Source organism: Protomyctophum parallelum (genome assembly GCF_964188405.1).
Source record: "Protomyctophum parallelum genome assembly, chromosome: 21".
NCBI lineage: Eukaryota > Metazoa > Chordata > Actinopteri > Myctophiformes > Myctophidae > Protomyctophum > Protomyctophum parallelum.
This window is the reverse complement of record NC_139713.1, coordinates 22,241,586-22,258,078: the sequence shown is the minus strand read 5'-3', so window position 1 is coordinate 22,258,078 and position 16,493 is coordinate 22,241,586. Positions and strand designations below refer to the sequence as shown.

General features: G+C 44.8%; 1 protein-coding gene across 1 annotated transcript in view; it reads left to right on the top strand.

The window, feature by feature from the left end:
* Positions 1-4,075: 4,075 nt before the first annotated feature.
* prag1 (PEAK1 related, kinase-activating pseudokinase 1) overlaps positions 4,076-16,493 on the top strand; it is a 30,824-nt gene continuing 18,406 nt past the window's right edge. Inside the window, exons 1-3 of the mRNA XM_083794195.1 lie at positions 4,076-4,336; positions 10,814-11,248; positions 11,822-13,482. Of these exons, the coding sequence (XP_083650321.1) occupies positions 10,967-11,248; positions 11,822-13,482 (1,943 nt within the window). The 5' untranslated portion in view covers positions 4,076-4,336; positions 10,814-10,966. The remainder of the gene's footprint in view (positions 4,337-10,813; positions 11,249-11,821; positions 13,483-16,493) is intronic.

Sequence of the window (16,493 nt, the reverse complement as noted above, 5' to 3'; positions counted from 1 at the left end):
TATCACAGTATTGACTGTGAAAGGACTTCTGGCCACAATCCATTCTGTATCCAATAGCAAACCCCAGTCACTGGAATGCACATTAGAATGGTGTTAAATTAATCAATATCTCTGTCATTGGCCCGACCTGACCTAACCCATGTGAAGCGTTTGACCTTCCATGTTCTGCGGGGAACATTAGGCACAAATAGCCTAAATATCTACACGCTCACAATGTGTCGCAGACGGTCGCACTGTGACACATTGTGAGCTGCTTTTTTAGACAGAAAAAAGTAGTCCAAGTACATAGCGGCTATCTACTTGGACTGCTTTTTTCTGTCTGTAAAGTAAATTGGACCTGAGTTGACTATGTCATAGCCAACTCGGGGCCACTTTACTAAGTCTAGACACACTGATTCCCAACCGTATTAGCTCGAGATAAATGAGATGTTTGCCTCATGGGACCCAAACTAGTGAAAATAAGAGATCTACAAGCACACAACACGTCGCTTGTAGGATTTACCAATCCTAACTTATTAGGGGGTGATATCACTACATTTACCCATCCTATTCCTAACTGTTAGACTTGGTGGGTGAAATCAATACATTACCCATCCTAACTATTAGGTGCAGTGAGTAATTATATTATTACCACCCAGGGAGCTGTTAGGGGTTCAGTGTGTCTTGCTCAGGGACACTTCAACACAGACTGGAGCGAGCACAGAGTTGAACCAGCAACCTTCTGATTCTCAGACGGCCACAGTACTCATACTTGAATATGGCCACCCCTACAATTACATAACACACACACACACACACACAGAGAGAGAGAGAGAGAGAGAGAGCTTGCTAGACTGCAGCACGTCCACAAACTGCTAATTCATCATATATGCATATAAATGTAGCATTGCAGTGAAGCCCTCATGCACCAGGCAGGCAATATATATATATATATATATATATATATATATATATATATATATATATATATATAACATGCTGCATGTCTCTCTTCTCCTTCATAATTCAAACCAGGATTATGTAATGTGTGCACCATGCTCCAGGCCCCAGTGGGTATGAGTACCACGAGCACCAGCCTCATAATGTCACAAGCTGCTTATGTAGCCTACTGTATGTCATTGGTTCTCAAACCTCCAAATTTATATATATTTGGACCTTCATCTGCAAAGGTTCGTGCCAGGGAAGATTTCCGTTAAAACAATTATTCAAAAATTGTCCAAACATTTTTCAAAATATTTTCCAAAATAACAGATTTAGAAACTGCTCTGCTTTTTCTGAATAGCCAACATAAATGGATAAAGTGGTTAAAATACCCCCATTTTGAACCATGGTTTTTCTGCTGCATGTGACATGAGATAATATACTGCAGCTGCATTCACATGTTCACAGTGAGTAGCTGACATAATTTGGAGTATGACGATCGATGGCTTTGTGTCCAGGTAGCTCAGCTTATAGAGCACTCTCCTTTGGACCACAAGGTCATGGCACAGGACGCAGGCACCTCCAACTCAGGCACAGGCACCTCTAACTCAGTGTATGAGTTGCATGGTTTGGGTGTGGCAAGCAAGTAAGTACTGGGAGCTGATGGTAGGAGTAGGGTACATTATGATCATGATGACAGGCTACTAACAATTTTCAAAACGTTCTGTATGTCAGGAACATCTCAGTATTTGGACCCGTATGCAGAATAATCCAGGCAACAACGACTTGCACTCAAGCACTTTTATTTTAACTCCGAAAACCCTCCCATGGCATACATAACATAAAGTCCCACTCTTGGGAAACACAGTGTTATAATTGAGCAACCTAACCAATAACACAGAGTCCCTAATATACCTCCATGCTCATTAACCAAAGTCTCTTCAGCTTAGAAGCGCAGGTGGACACAGTCTCACAATCAGCCAGGGGAAGGAAGGCAACAGAGGGGCAAAGGTAGGGACGGCGGTCCAGGCGTGGTACGTCCTAGGACAGGACGTGACACTGTATCTATCATTCATATTGATAGCAAATATAGCCTCATAAAAACAACAACAATAATGATAATACTATACGTTTTTATAGAGAGCTTCAAAATCATATGAAAGCGCAGAACTCTCGAACAATAACATGGCTATATGTGTATGAAAAACAAATACATTGAGAGAATCTACAATAACATTTAAATGATGGACATTTGGGTGACTTGCCACTAGATCTCCATTCAAAGTCAAACATATTGGTGTGCCTCTCATTAGAAACACGATCGGCTATTTTCGAATGGCCAAAATGTACAGCTGAAGTGGTTACTGTATGTCTTGTAATAATAATCAATAAAGTAACTAGTAGTAACTAAAGTTTTCAAATAAATATAGTGTAATAAAAGTGCAATATTTGCCTCTGAGATGAGAGTACAAGTAAAAGTATTTGAAATTGGAAATACTCAAGTAAAGTACAAATACCTCAAAATTGTACTGAAGTACAGTACAGTACTTAACGTAAATGTACTAGAGAAGAGAGTAGAGAACAGTAGCAGCTAGGCAGGGGAACTCCTAGGGTGAGGCCCATTGAAGGGTGATTGAAGGGTTTCACATTAGATTAGACACACAACAACCTGTGATTGAATGCAGGATAACCCCAGCATGACGTTTCTTTACAGAACCTAATGGTTCTATGGCCACCGTAACCATTAGGTTATCATGGCGTCATTGGTCAAGTCTTGGGGACAATTTAACAGCCTTCAGCAGCTCTTAAGTCAGCATATGGCTCAGGGGTAGAACGGCCGGATGGGTACCGCAAGGTTACCACTTACGTACCAGTTCGATCCTGGGCTCCCCTGGAGTTAGTGTCAAAGTAGGCTGAAAGAGACCTATGGTTTTTTGGGCATAGAGGGGTGGACCATCTCCCGGCTGAGACAGCCGGAGACAACCTATGTGCCTGACTCCACACAGCGGAGAACACATGGCGTTATTTCACTTTGAGTGTAAGAACACTTAAGCTGCAAGAAACGCCTAGCCCGGGCCCAGGCCGTAGCGTAACGGTCTGGGCACCGGACTGGTAATCCAGTCGCAGTGTGCCGCGGGTTCGACTCCCGGACCCGACACGGCCTTTACTGCATGTCATCCCCCCATATCTCTCCCGTTTCCTGTCAGCCTACTGTCTGTCCCTTCAAAAATCAATAAAAGGCGTAAGCCGCAAAAAAAATATCTTAAAAAAAAAAAAAAAAAAAAAAAGAAACGCCTAGCCCTGGCATCTCTTCCGGGTTTTTAAACGGCTGGTGAATCAAAATGACACTTGCGCGTGGCTGCAAGTTGACGCCTCTGCAAAAAAACGGAAACGATTTGCCTGATGCAAGCGCTGATGCAAGCGCTGAAGCTGCACGTGAGCGCCATTTCCATCCAGCTGTTTAAAAACCAGGAAGTGACGCCTGGACTAGGCGTCTTCTTGCCGCTTCTTGGCACGTATGTCTGTTGACTAAAATGTCATTTAGTTTTAGTTATCTGAAATGTTTTAGTTAATATTCTATTTTTAGTCGACTAAATATAGGATTTTAATCTGCTAAATCTACAGTTGATTTTGTCGACTAAAACGTATTTTGGCAGAATGGTTCTCAAGAAAGAGTAATGTGTGTGTGTGAAGAAATGTGAATTTTGAAAAATAACACTATATTCTCTTATTATGGGTGTCCGTGGCCAAATACAAAGCAATTTCAGAGTCCTTGACATGGTTCAAACATTTTACTTAATCACTGGTATAGTTTAGTTCATTGTACCTCCTGGACTGGCCAGAGCCGCCAGACTGTGTACACAGTATAGTAACATACCATTGCATACCATGCATTATAGTAGCCTATAGTAAGCCTATTGTAACTATACCTATATAGTAACTAGCCTACTGACCAGCAGCAGCAGCCAGACCGCATAGCTCATAGTATCCTGTATGCGTGAGTTTGGGGAGCGTGGACTCCTCCCACCCTGCTTTCATGTTCCTGTCTGCAGAGAGGCATGCTGTGTGTGTGTGTGTGTGTGTGTGTGTGTGCAGCACGGCATGACGGCAGTCAGTCAGTCGGTCCAGGGTCCACACACACACACAAGCACGTCGCACACACAGTCTGACACAGCAGCACCGCAGCACCGCCGCTGCTCAGTGGAACTAAAAGACACTGCGCATACCTTTCATCTCAACGGAGAACCTTCCCCAGCCAGCAGCAACCTGTCGGATGGATGGGGCGTAAATAACGAAAGACTGATAATCTGATATATACTACCTGTCGATATTAAAGCGGGACACAAAAACATCAGTTTTTTTTGGTGGGGCAGCTTTTGTGTTGCCAGGCAAGTGGAGGAAGAAGCCTGAGCAGGTAAGTCAAATGAAATGGGTTTGGCCAGAGAGACAGTCAGCGTAACCTTGCGTTCCATGATGATTATGACATCGTAGTAAGCGTTGTAATTAGTACGAATCTCATTATTGCGAGACGGGTGTACACTACACTGTAACACTACAGTGTACAGTCTTTCACTGGCTTCCGATTTTAATCACATTTCATGGAGCAGTAGCCTACAAGGGATTGATTTTGAATGAATTGTTTCATGTGAGATAGGCTACCCTAATATAGCTAAATCGCCTACAATGTCACCATAACCACACAACAACACATCCGCAGCAGACGTGTTTGAATCTCGAAAAATGTCAGATCTAAAAATTGTACAAGCTGGGCACGTGGGTGCCTGCTGCCTGCTGCCTGGACGGATGGTAACAAATGGACCGTATGGACGAGGATGCGATCAGTCAGTCAGTGCTGCTATTGGTCATGCGTTCCGATGGCTTTGAGAATTGAGATTGTAATTCAGGTTAACAGCAGATCAAGCAGGCTGATCCATCAGTGCCGAGCATTACAAGGTAAATGCTGAATGATTGAAGGACGCAGGCGATCAGGCTGTGGCGAGAATTTAATGATTGAAACTTATATCGGAACAAACACAATCATGTAGTCTATTGTTATCAGATGCGGAACCAGGGAGGAGGTTATAGGCTACGTGATATACATTTGCAACGATCATGTGGTTGCTGAATATTTAGGATCAGATATCAGAATACGGTATTCATGGTTCTGAGGTTCTCCGTCTCCCCTCGCCCCCCCCCCCCCTCTCTCTATCCCTCGCTCTCTCTGCTCTTCTTGTTGCCAATGTCGTTTGTGTGTGTGTGTGTGTGTGTGTGTGTGTGTGTGAGAGAGAGAGAGCGTCTGCGCGTGTGTTTGATGTGCCTCATTATTTATGTAATTATTTATTTTCCTATATAGGCCTATTATTTGTTTTGGAAGTTCATTCTCCGTTTGTCCCCCTGCCTTGTTGTTTCAAATTCCAGAGTTTTAGAAATGCAAACCCCTTTGTTGTTGTGTAATGGACCATGGAGTGTCGTTTTGTTCAGCTGTTGTGTCATTGTGTGTAGACAAGCTTCACTAGGGTGCTGTGCTGTCAGACTGTCTGTTGTTATACCTCTCATTCTAGTGAGGCTGAGGGCATTCTTCTCTTAATTTCTGTATCCCTGGATAAACACCAGTCTTTGTTGTGTATACACACATGGACCCAAACTATAATAGCTTTCAGTTACTTTTGGTCAGAGAAATGATTATAACGTTCTCAGCACTGGTGTACTCTACTTAAGTACAATTTTGAGTTTTTCTTTTAATAACTTTCTTCAATATTTTAAATTTTCCATAGCCTACTTTTACTTCTACCCCCACTACACCTCAGAGGATAATATTGTGCTTTACACTCCACTACAACTATCCTATATCAAACTTTTGTTACTAGTTACTTTGTATATTTAGTTTATTATAGCAAAAAAACATACACTTTCAAAAGATGTTTTATACATTTTGAACATGTGAAATGGGACATTCTGCACAATGATTGCTTTTACTTTTGGTACTTATACTTTACTTTTGGTAAGTTGATGCCGGTACTTTTACTCAAGTGCATTTTGAATACAGGACTGCTTGTAACAGAGTATACCTACATAATTGCAGTATTGATACCTTTAGTTTATTTACAGGAAGCAACATGATAAACAGTATACTCTTTGTTGTGCATATACATTCAGACCGAATAGTCTTCGGTTACTTTTGGTCAGAGAAATGATTATGACGTTCTGCAGTTTTTAAGGTACAAATCAGAGTTAATGGATGCAAATTTCATGACCACACTGTATTTGCATTTCTCAGTTAAATTAGGTGGATGTGCACTGCATGCGTGTAATCAAGTGTCATGTGTAATGACACGTTTCTATATTTCTATGCCCACGTAAATGGCATTCTATGAATGTGGAGATATTGGACTATGTCTGTGGGAGGAGAGAGACAGGGGGAGAAAAGCAGAAAGCGTATAATCAAAGGGCGCACTGGGGTCTGTCTTCATTATATGAGGTCAAATTCCACGGCTAGACCCGCATCGCATCAGTCATTTTCTTTGCACTCGACTATCATTTCTCTATCCTTTTTTTTTTTTTTTTGCATGTACACGAGACAATTTCCACAGACAGGGCAGTGTTTACTTAAAGTGGGATTCAGGTTTGTGACACGAACGAATGAACTCCGCGGAGGTTAAGCTTGCTGGCTCGGAAGTGAGAAATATTGGACCTTGAGCCGGAGAGACGGCCGTCTGGAATGCAGTGATGGAACAAAGTACTTGCATCTTATCTTGTACTTGAGTAAAAGTATAGAAATACTCTGTTAGGCTACATGTAAAAGTCCGGAATTCAAAATGTTCTTGAGTACAAAAGTATTGGTATCAAAATGTATACTTAAAGTAAATTAGAAAGTACTCTCATTTAAAAAAAAAATCTTTTATAAAAATCTTTTTAAAATAGCGGAATTGTACATGAAGTGGTTAATGTATGTTTTGTAATAATCAAATCTACAAAGTAACTATAGTAAAGTTTTAAAATAAATGTTTTGGAGTAACAGTACAACATTTGGATCCGAGATGTAGATGGAGTGGAGGTAAAAGTGTCGGAAATTGAAAATACTCACGTGAACTACAAATATCTCAGAATTCTACTTAGGTACAGTACTTAAGTAAATGTACTTAGTTACTTTCCACCACTGCTGGAATGTCAACAGCGAGGTCGATCACTCTGGTTTGTCAGCAAGAACGAAAACACTCTTAATTAAGACGCACAGAATAAAGATAAATAAATAGTATACCGGGTTTGGCGATGTTGTGTATTGCCAGAATCCGCTTTGTTTGTTTGTTTGTGTTCGTTTATCGGCTAAAAATGCTCCTCCTGAGCCTCTTCATCGTACAATGTAAGTCAACGAGAAGCATATTTAGAATGATCAATTCCTAGTCAATGGAGAAATTATTACTTTTTATTTCTTGCCCACCTTTGGAGTTACATGCCACCAGTGGTGGAAAAAGTACTCAAGTATCAATACGGCAATCAATATCAATATATGTTTTTAATAATAATAGTAAAAGTCTGGAATTCTAAAGTAGTCATTGTGCAGAATGTCCGATTTCAAGTTTTCAAACATATGATAATCTTTTGAAAATAGCAGATTTCCAAGCTCACAATTTGTCGCGATGGGACCCATTGTGTGAGCTTGCAGATCGGCTATTTTCAAATGGGCCAGCCTGCCGCACATCCTCTATACAGGCCGGGCTGGTGCGTCGTGGTTCTGTGGGTGATGATTCGTTGCCGTGAAAGTGGAGTGGCACAATTCTCCATGTCTTACTAAGCAGAACATTACACAGCCCTCCGTCTCATTATTCATTCATGAAGGTCAGTCTCTGGCCATCTGAACGCCCTCTTTACCTACAGCATGACTGCTTGTTACTGGGCGTCAGTCTGGTTCTTTAGAAATGTCTAATCAGAATCTGTAGTCCAAGGTCGTGTGACTCACACACAGTGCCACTGGAATGGTTTTCCATGTTGTTGTGGGATGGCTCGGGAAAAACGGTACTTTCCCAGTGCTAAGTGAGTCAAGTATAACAAAGCAAAAATGTCAACATGCATGAGGTTAAATTCTCTTCATTCTTCATGCCCCTAGTTGCTCTTCCGGCTTGTTTTACTGGAGGTATGAGTGGACACTTTTGAAGAGCTGTTGTTGAACTTTGGTGGAAACAATGGTTGTATAGCTACATATATATAGGCTAAGTCCAAGTCTTTCACTCTCTCAGCTTCTGTGCTCTGAGCGAGTAACCAGAAGTATCGATTCCTTTTCGCTCAGTGTGAGACAAAACAGTTCACACATTTCTAGCACGTAATGAATGCAAACAACGCAGATTATGCTAATAAAAAATAAATAATAATCCTGGTAATCTGTAGCCTAAATTGGGGAACAAGAATTCTCATGCTGTTCAATCGTTATGCTTGACAGTAGTTCTGAAGTGCAACAAAAGGTGACAGGTCACCATATCGGTGTAACACGAGCACCGGCACCTGTAGGCAGGAATCGCACCGCAACACATTGTGAGCTTGCAGATCTATGATCTGCTATTTTCGGTGCATAAAACCGCAACTAAGTGTAAATCAGTATTTAGCTACCTACTGTGACGTCGTTTTCCAGGTAATAATGAGTCTCTAGAAGGTGAAGGTGGGGTAATTTCCTATGGCTTGTTGCAAGGTAATTAGAACGGTGTAAAGAAAACGTTAAGGGGAGGGGGGTGGGGTGGGGGTGATCCCCATTAAACACAAGAACACACACAGACACAGAGGAACAGGAAGAGGCGTGCGTGGGGGATTTTGTTAGAGGAATGAAGATACAAACATTAGGTTTGTGTCTGTGTGTGTGTGTGTGTGTACGCGTATGTGCACGCGCGTGTGAGGGGAAATGGGGGGGGGGGGGGGGGTGGGGGTGGTAGTCGAGGGTGTGAGATTCACCCTGGTGAGACTTGCGCCTTTACGCATTCCAGACATTCCAGCCACCGGGATGGTTGAGGCTCCTTAGACCCTCTTTGGGGGGGGGGGGACTGTTGGAGCATTGGAGAAGGCCTTTATGTTGATGGGGGTCACACGGGCATGCCTTCACTTCACTTTAAACAGAAAGCCCAGACCCTGTTATTTAGGAGGCCATGGGAACAAGGAGCACAGTGCACACCAGCGCTTCTAAAGTTACAAGCACACAGATAACAAGCTGAATAATGCTGTCAGACTGCAGTGTTTCCCAAATAATGGCCTGGGACGGGACCCATTTTTGGGGTTGTGACGTTACGTCAAATATGTCCCTTTTTAATTTATTTTTTAGGTTCCTATAGTTATCATTCTTATTTCAAAGGATTTCCTCTCCCCCCAAAAAACATCTATAAAAGGGAGACACCAAAATGTATCTGGGAACCCCTGTTTTCTGTCAACTCTCTGTTCACACTCACTCACAAGGTAGTTTAATTCCTGTTCCATTTGCAGGGGTCTTGATAGTAAAACTAGCAACGGGAATCAATTAAAGTGAAATATATCTCAGCTGGAATGACACCGCAATGAGGAAACAAGTCCTTATCTCCTCTGCCTCGCTCTCAGACAGTTTGATGCAAACAAAAAAAACAATGACAGCTTTGTTAGGTACAGCAGCAGCTGTACCTAGCAAATGGAAAAAGACTTGCTTTCCCCTTTTGGCTTTCACCAATGGCTGTGAAGACCTAATAACCTAATTCACATCTCCTATGTAACTGACTGATGTGTCTTGTACTAATTTGTCTTGTGTTGCATTGTCTTTTGTCTTGTTTTACCTTCTCCTGCACTGTCTGCAATCTCATTCACTTATTTTCTTTTGACTTCTTAATTTAAAATGTATGCTAATGTTTTGTTTTTAGTTTTTTGGCCACTGGTGGTAATTGCGCAATTCCTCGTTTCCAGCATAGCGTATTTACGTGACACTCCCATTTAAAACAATTCAAAATGTACACAGGAAGAGAAACACCTCTGTGGACACAGCCCCTTTGGTGCTGTGTCTTAATGTTTATGTAGGGTGGTTCTGGTGGGTGATGATGGAAGCAGTGACACCTGGCCTAAGTCACATTAATTAGACTCAGAGCTGGGTGTGACTATAAACCCGTTTTGCATCCATCTTCTAAAATGATGCACACAGGAGGATAAATCTGCCACACAGTGAGTGAGCTTAAGTTAAAACTGGGGAATATAACATGAAACTAAATTAAGGACACCAGTTGGTAAAAATTGGCGTCCATTAAGGCCTACTCGTGATAAAAAAAAAGCATGTTGAGATTGTTTAATCAACAGAGGCAGGTCTTAACACTTAACACTATTTTGTGTAAAACACTTTTGAATTGCCTTGTGTTTGGGATGTGATATACAAATAAACATACCGTTGTTCAGATAAAGTCATATGGGTCTTTGCACAACTTGTTATTGTAGACATACGGCATATGTGAGCAATACTGAACGTACACAAAACTGTGGTTTTGTATGTCAGAGTTTCTGAACATCATAGCCAACCCATACAGAGGAGCTCATCTGCATACTATTAGAATAGTGTAGAGCAGTGGTTATCAACCTGGGGTCTGGGGACTCGCAGAGGGGTCCTTGAAGGGGGGTCTGCTGCTAAATGATAGATGGTTAGGTCCCGAAAGAACCCGTAGATGTTTATTACTCTAGTCTAAGAGAACAAATGGACCCTCACGGGTCCATTTGGTTCCATTTGTACACTCTCAGAGTTAAATTAACACTGAGGGTTTTAAGGTGTAGGGGTCCCCTATATATATGTGTATATATTTTTTTAATCAAATATCTGGGATCCTTGAAATAAGAAAGCTTGGTAATCACAACGGTATCAATGCAGTCTAGTTCCCTAATCACAATCTGTTTCCTCTCTCCTCCGCAGGCCTCAACACCGCGTGGCGTTCGCTGAAGTGACATTTCTCCTCCTCCTCTCCGCCCCACACGGCCATGTCGGGTCGTCCGGTGTCGCGTGGACCGCTCAGCAGCCGCTTCTGACCCCCCCCCCCAAAAAAACCCGCTTAGCGCAACAAAAAAGATGTCAGCGTGCGGCGACTTTGCAGAACACGTGTGGAAACCGGGCTCTTGTAAGAACTGCTTCCACCCGCTCAGCGCCCACCGGTCTCGTGGAGGCGGAGGTGGCCCGGGTGGCGCGGCGCCGGCGGTCTGCCCGAGGGCCAGCGTGGGAGGAGGCGATGACGAGGATGGCGTAGCGGCGCCGTCGCCCTACAGCAAGCCCACCATCGCTGTCAGGCCCACCATGATGAACGCTGCCGACACCAGCGACGTCACCACAGATGTCAATATGAACATAGAGCAGGTGAGGAAATGATTACCCTTTTGGTGTTTTACCCATTCAGGACGGGAACCACTTATTTGGTTCTTTAGCAGCAAATTAGCAGCATAACATTTTTGTAAATTTTGAATTAATAATCTTAGTTCAGTATTTAGAAGGCGTTTTTAGAATTGGCCTCAGTCCTAAATTGATTAATGTATGTATTATTTGTACCATTTTGTGTACCATTATTTGTTTTCTCAACGTCGGGTCCAGGGATCACCAGTGGATCCTCATGGATCAGTTACTGTGACACTGTACGAATGGACCCCTCTGGACAATTTATTTCCATTTGCTACACTAAATGAACACTGAGGATTTTACAGTAGAGATTGGGGTCCCAAAGAACTGTGTCAAATATGGGTCTGTGGGTATAATGCATGTCAAATTGGCGGTCTTTGACTTTAAAAAGGTTGCGAATTATTCATGTATTTACTCAGGTGTCTACCCTCTGTGTGTGTGTGTGTGTGTGTGTGTGTGTGTGTGTGCGCGTGTGCGTGTGCGTGTGCGTGTGCGTGTGCGTGTGTGTGTGTGTGCGTGTGCGCGTGCGTGCATTAGGAGAACCCAAAGAGCCCAGTGCAGCATCTGGGCCTGAAGAAGCTGCTGGACTTGTCCTCTCTCTACATCGACAGCAATGGCTGCGGCCTCCAGAGTCCCAGTTCCGGAATCAAGATGGGGTACACCACCTGCTTCTCCCCTGGCCCCCTGGGACCCTTATCCCCTACAGGCCCCTTCTCCCCCACGGTCCTGCCCAAAGTGCCCGTGGTCATCGGAAACATCTTTGTCACCCAGGAGGAGGGCCGTGGCCCTCAGAGTTTGAAATTGAGTCCCGTTGGACAGACGATCAACACCACCACCACGAGAACTATCAAGAGCACTTACAGTGGAGGTGGTGTAACCACTGCCAAGTCAAATCATCAAGAACTCAACCAGAAAGCTGCAGAGAAACCTTTAAACGTCACCAGTCCCGACGCCGTCGGTGTCCACAGCAACGGTATCAGCGCCGGGACTTCTGATGCTGGTATCACTTCTATCCCTTCCTCTTCCACAACCTTCACCTTTGACACAGTTACCCACAATCCCCAGCCCCGCATTCCCACTCCCACCTCCAGCCTATCAGATTCCTCCTGTTCTTATCGTAGCAGCACAGACTCGCTGCCGGGGCCGGACAGGTCGGGGTCGGGAGGAAGGCGGGCGGGTTCGGAGAGTCCCCGGAGCCCCATGGCAAGTCCACAATCCCACACACCCAACGGACAGCCAGAGATGGAACCAATATATGCAGAGAGCACAAAGAGAAAGCGCAGGCCGCTGAGCGCTGCGTCTGAGCGCTGCGAGCCAGAGCTGCCAGCAGAGGGCCAGAGGGCCACCATCACTGTCATGGCCGCCCGCACGGAGGACAATAACCGGACGTTCTACCTGAGTAGTCCCGACTCGGCCGTCAGCACACAGTGTCACTTCAGCCCCACCGCTCTGAAGGACAGCGGCAGCCCCCCGGTGTTCCACTGGCCCAGCCCCGCTCACACCAACCCTGGCGGTCCCGTGAGCGCCGAGACCAGCCTCTCCACCCTGTTCCAGGCCAAGCCTCAGTCCAGTCCGCCCATTCCCCCCAAGAGGAACATGCGCTCCCCGAAGCTCGGTACCTCCAGTCTCTCGCCGAGCGCCTCCTCCGCCTCCTCCTCCCCGGTGCCGCTGCCTGACCTCCCCATGCTGGTCCTCCTCTCCCCCAGAGAGGGCCACCTCAAGCCCCACGCGGAGAACCACGAGCGACGACACAAGCCCAGCCACCACGGCTCCGGCTGGAACTGTCGCATCGAGGAGGAGGAGGAGGAGGACGACGACGCGAGGAAAGAGGACAACGCGAGGGAGACGCCGCCGGCGGCCAACCCGCCGTCAGGAGCGGGGACGACCTCCTCCTCCCCCGCGGGGCCGGTCAACGGCGCCGCCGCTTGGAGGGAGGCCAGGGATTGGCGGGCGGCTCGCGGCGGGGCCCCCCCTCCCCCGGTGACGGAGCCAGGCACGGCCCCCCTCCTCCTCCTCCTCCCCCTCCCGCCTGCCCCCGACAATGGTGCCTGTCAGGGGCAGAGTGAGGGCACGGAGCCCGAGCAGGAGGAGGAGGGCAAACATAACAGGAGCATGCTGGCCAAGGCAGCGCTGCTCGCCGCCTCCTCGGAGCTGCAGGCAGCCTGTCCACCACCACCTCCACCCAAGAAACACCACCGGTAAGAGCCACTCACACCCACTGTTATTCTAGTCACCTTAGGTCCAGTAGAGAAAATAGCCTTTGGAAATAGATCTGAGCTTGTAGATTCTTTGATTGGGACTACTTTTGACTATATATCAAATATATATAGGTCGTTTTCCTTCAGTTGCTGTCGGCCAATTCAAAGGAGCGAGCAGGGAAAGCAGGATAATGGAGTGACTGCAGACGAGGGTTGATAAATGTTTATTTATTATTTGCTATTAAGAATAAAGGGCCAAAAGTTATCTCAGGGATTGGAGGGCATAGACAAGTCAATTGTGGGCGTCTGGAATTCATATAAAAAATTCCATTCTAAATGCCTGTGTATTCCTTCACCAGCATGTAGAAGGATGTTTTCTATGATTTTGATGGGGGTTTTTTCCGCCACAATTTGAACAAAAAGTGCGATTGTGGGAAAATAGTCTGGGGATGCTCAATGAGGCTAATAAGACCTACTGTATGAGCACTCATCTATTGTCTGACACACTGTGCTACGGTGTGTGACATTGCACCAGGCATTCTTCACATCCTTTTTGTTTTGCGTTTTGTGTGGACACATACATATTTGTACGTGCATATGGGACTTTGCTATTTCGCATAATATAACCAACATATGGCGTGTCATGGCAGCTAGGACAGGACATTATAGTACAGCACAGGACATGCTTGCCTAAACCACATTTGGTTTACACATGCCTGTTTCTTTGGCATAGAGAACCGGTGGACCAGACCGGTGGACTGTGTGTGTGTGTGTGTGTGTGTGTGTGTGTGTGTGTGTGTGTGTGTGTGTGTGCGTGTGCGCGTGTTGAGAAATAGACATTGTGAGGACCATTTTCCTGGTCCTCAAACTCCTCACAAGGAAAATGTTTGTTTACTTTATGGTAAAAAAGAGATTTTCAGATTTAGGAAAAGATTTGGTTGTTCTTATCTTTAGGGTTAGGCATTTAGAGGTTAGGTTTAGGAGTTAGTTATGCAGAGTTATTCGATGTCACGCAACCTACAAGTTGTGAGCTTATGTAGATATTTCCGGCTTTAGCGTTGGGGTTAAAAAAAGGACAAGCAGTAGTAAAAATGACATTCACAAAATTGACGTCTTAAAAGCGTTGATGTGTCCTCACAAGTATAGTAAAATACAAGCACGTATATGTGTGTGTGTGTGTGTGTGTGTGTGTGTGTGTTTTCACACACGTGCTCAGTACTTCCTTGCTTTGTGCAGCCATGCCAGTGACCCCTGCAGCGCCCTCTCCTTTCATTACACGATTATTCAGCCTTGAATCAGCCTCCTTTCTGTCGCTGTGTATTTCCCCACAATGCACTCCCTGTTCCATTCAAATACTAACAGTGTGACTTTTTCCAATTCTAATTTACACACAAACAGGCCTGTCAAATTGTTCCGTTTGCTGTGTCACATTGCCGTACATGCGTTTTGGCTGCCACTGTACACAATAGACACAGAACTGTGAAAGACACAGGCTGATATCGGGGCACAAAGACAAAACGGTCTCTTTTTTTACAGTAGTTAATAGAGATGGATCATTGAGCATCATAATGTTAATATTAATATTTAGTGGTACTAGGGCTATTATCCTTTAACCAAGTCGTACGATGGTGTCTTAAAGACTAGAGCACCGAAGTCTGCCGTAATTTACATATCCTACCTGGGTCACGGTTAATTTCCCCATGCTGAATTCCCATAGACTTACTTTATATCGCATCAAAAAAGGTTCCAAAAATACAAACATTATCCTACAATGCCAGCGCTTTCACTCATATGAATAATTAGCTGATCGCGAGAAAACGCTAATGTTACTGCCGCCAAATTAGTTACATTTTCACCGGAAAAAGACTGTAACAAATATGTGTGACTGACTATCGTAAGCAATACAAAGCAATCTCCCTGGCAAAATGTATATTTTTGGACCACAATGCTTATATGAGACGATTTTAAGATGACTCAATGTAAAGGCTCATACATAGTCTGGATTTACGGTGGTGGGGTGACCACCGAACTACAACATGACGTCACGAGCCGCGGTGAAGAGCAAACCACCGCCACCGCTCCAGCCCTTCTCTCTGTTTTTACTCACCACCGCTCAACGTTATTTCAGCTCCGGTGGTCAGCTCACCACCGGAGCGGTGGTCACCTCGCCACCGAAAATCCAGACTATGAATAGGCCTTTAGTCTCCATAGAGAAATTACTTCTACAACCCAGGGGATGAACAACTGATGTCAGGACTTCGGTACTCCGGTACACGATGTGGCGGGTTGTGAACTTGGATCAATATAAGCCTGACTGGTTTTGTCCTGTTCACAAACAGTGTGTTTTCAAAGATACCGCAGCACAGTTGACACCCGGGGTTATTTAACCCATTAAATCATAGCGCCCAGCGATTTATAGCAGCGGAGCACATTTAGCGACGGATGTTATCCCGGATGTGGCTGAAGTAGCTTGATGTAGCCAAAACACTCTCGAGGCGATCGGCAACAACGGGAGGTATGATTAATTCTAACGCCGCGGTGGGCCGTCTAACACATCATCTTTTCTTAGAATTGGACGGAATGATTTAGATTAAGAGCTATTCAAGTTTTAAGATTTTCGATCTCGTCGGCTAAAATGGGGGGGAACATTTTCGATGACATCGGAAAATAACATTGAGTGTTGCGCAACAGCCTGTGGAGCGATGCGATCGGTTTTGATATCAATAATCTCCGTCCTTTTGATCAATCTCCGTCTTGAGCGCTGGGCGTTACTAATTGATAGGGCGCACAGGCTGGGCGGAGAACCCAGCCTGTGCGCTCAGGGTGTTAACTATTCACAGACAGACAGACAGACATTCCCTGAGGGAAATTCAGTTGTCATGGCAGCACAGCAATAAGGATGCCAAAAAATACAGGTAAGGGTATAGAAGAACACGTGCAGAATAAGTACTGTAACACTAGTTACACAGTTAAAATAGGATAACAATATAAAAGACAGCTATGAATGAACA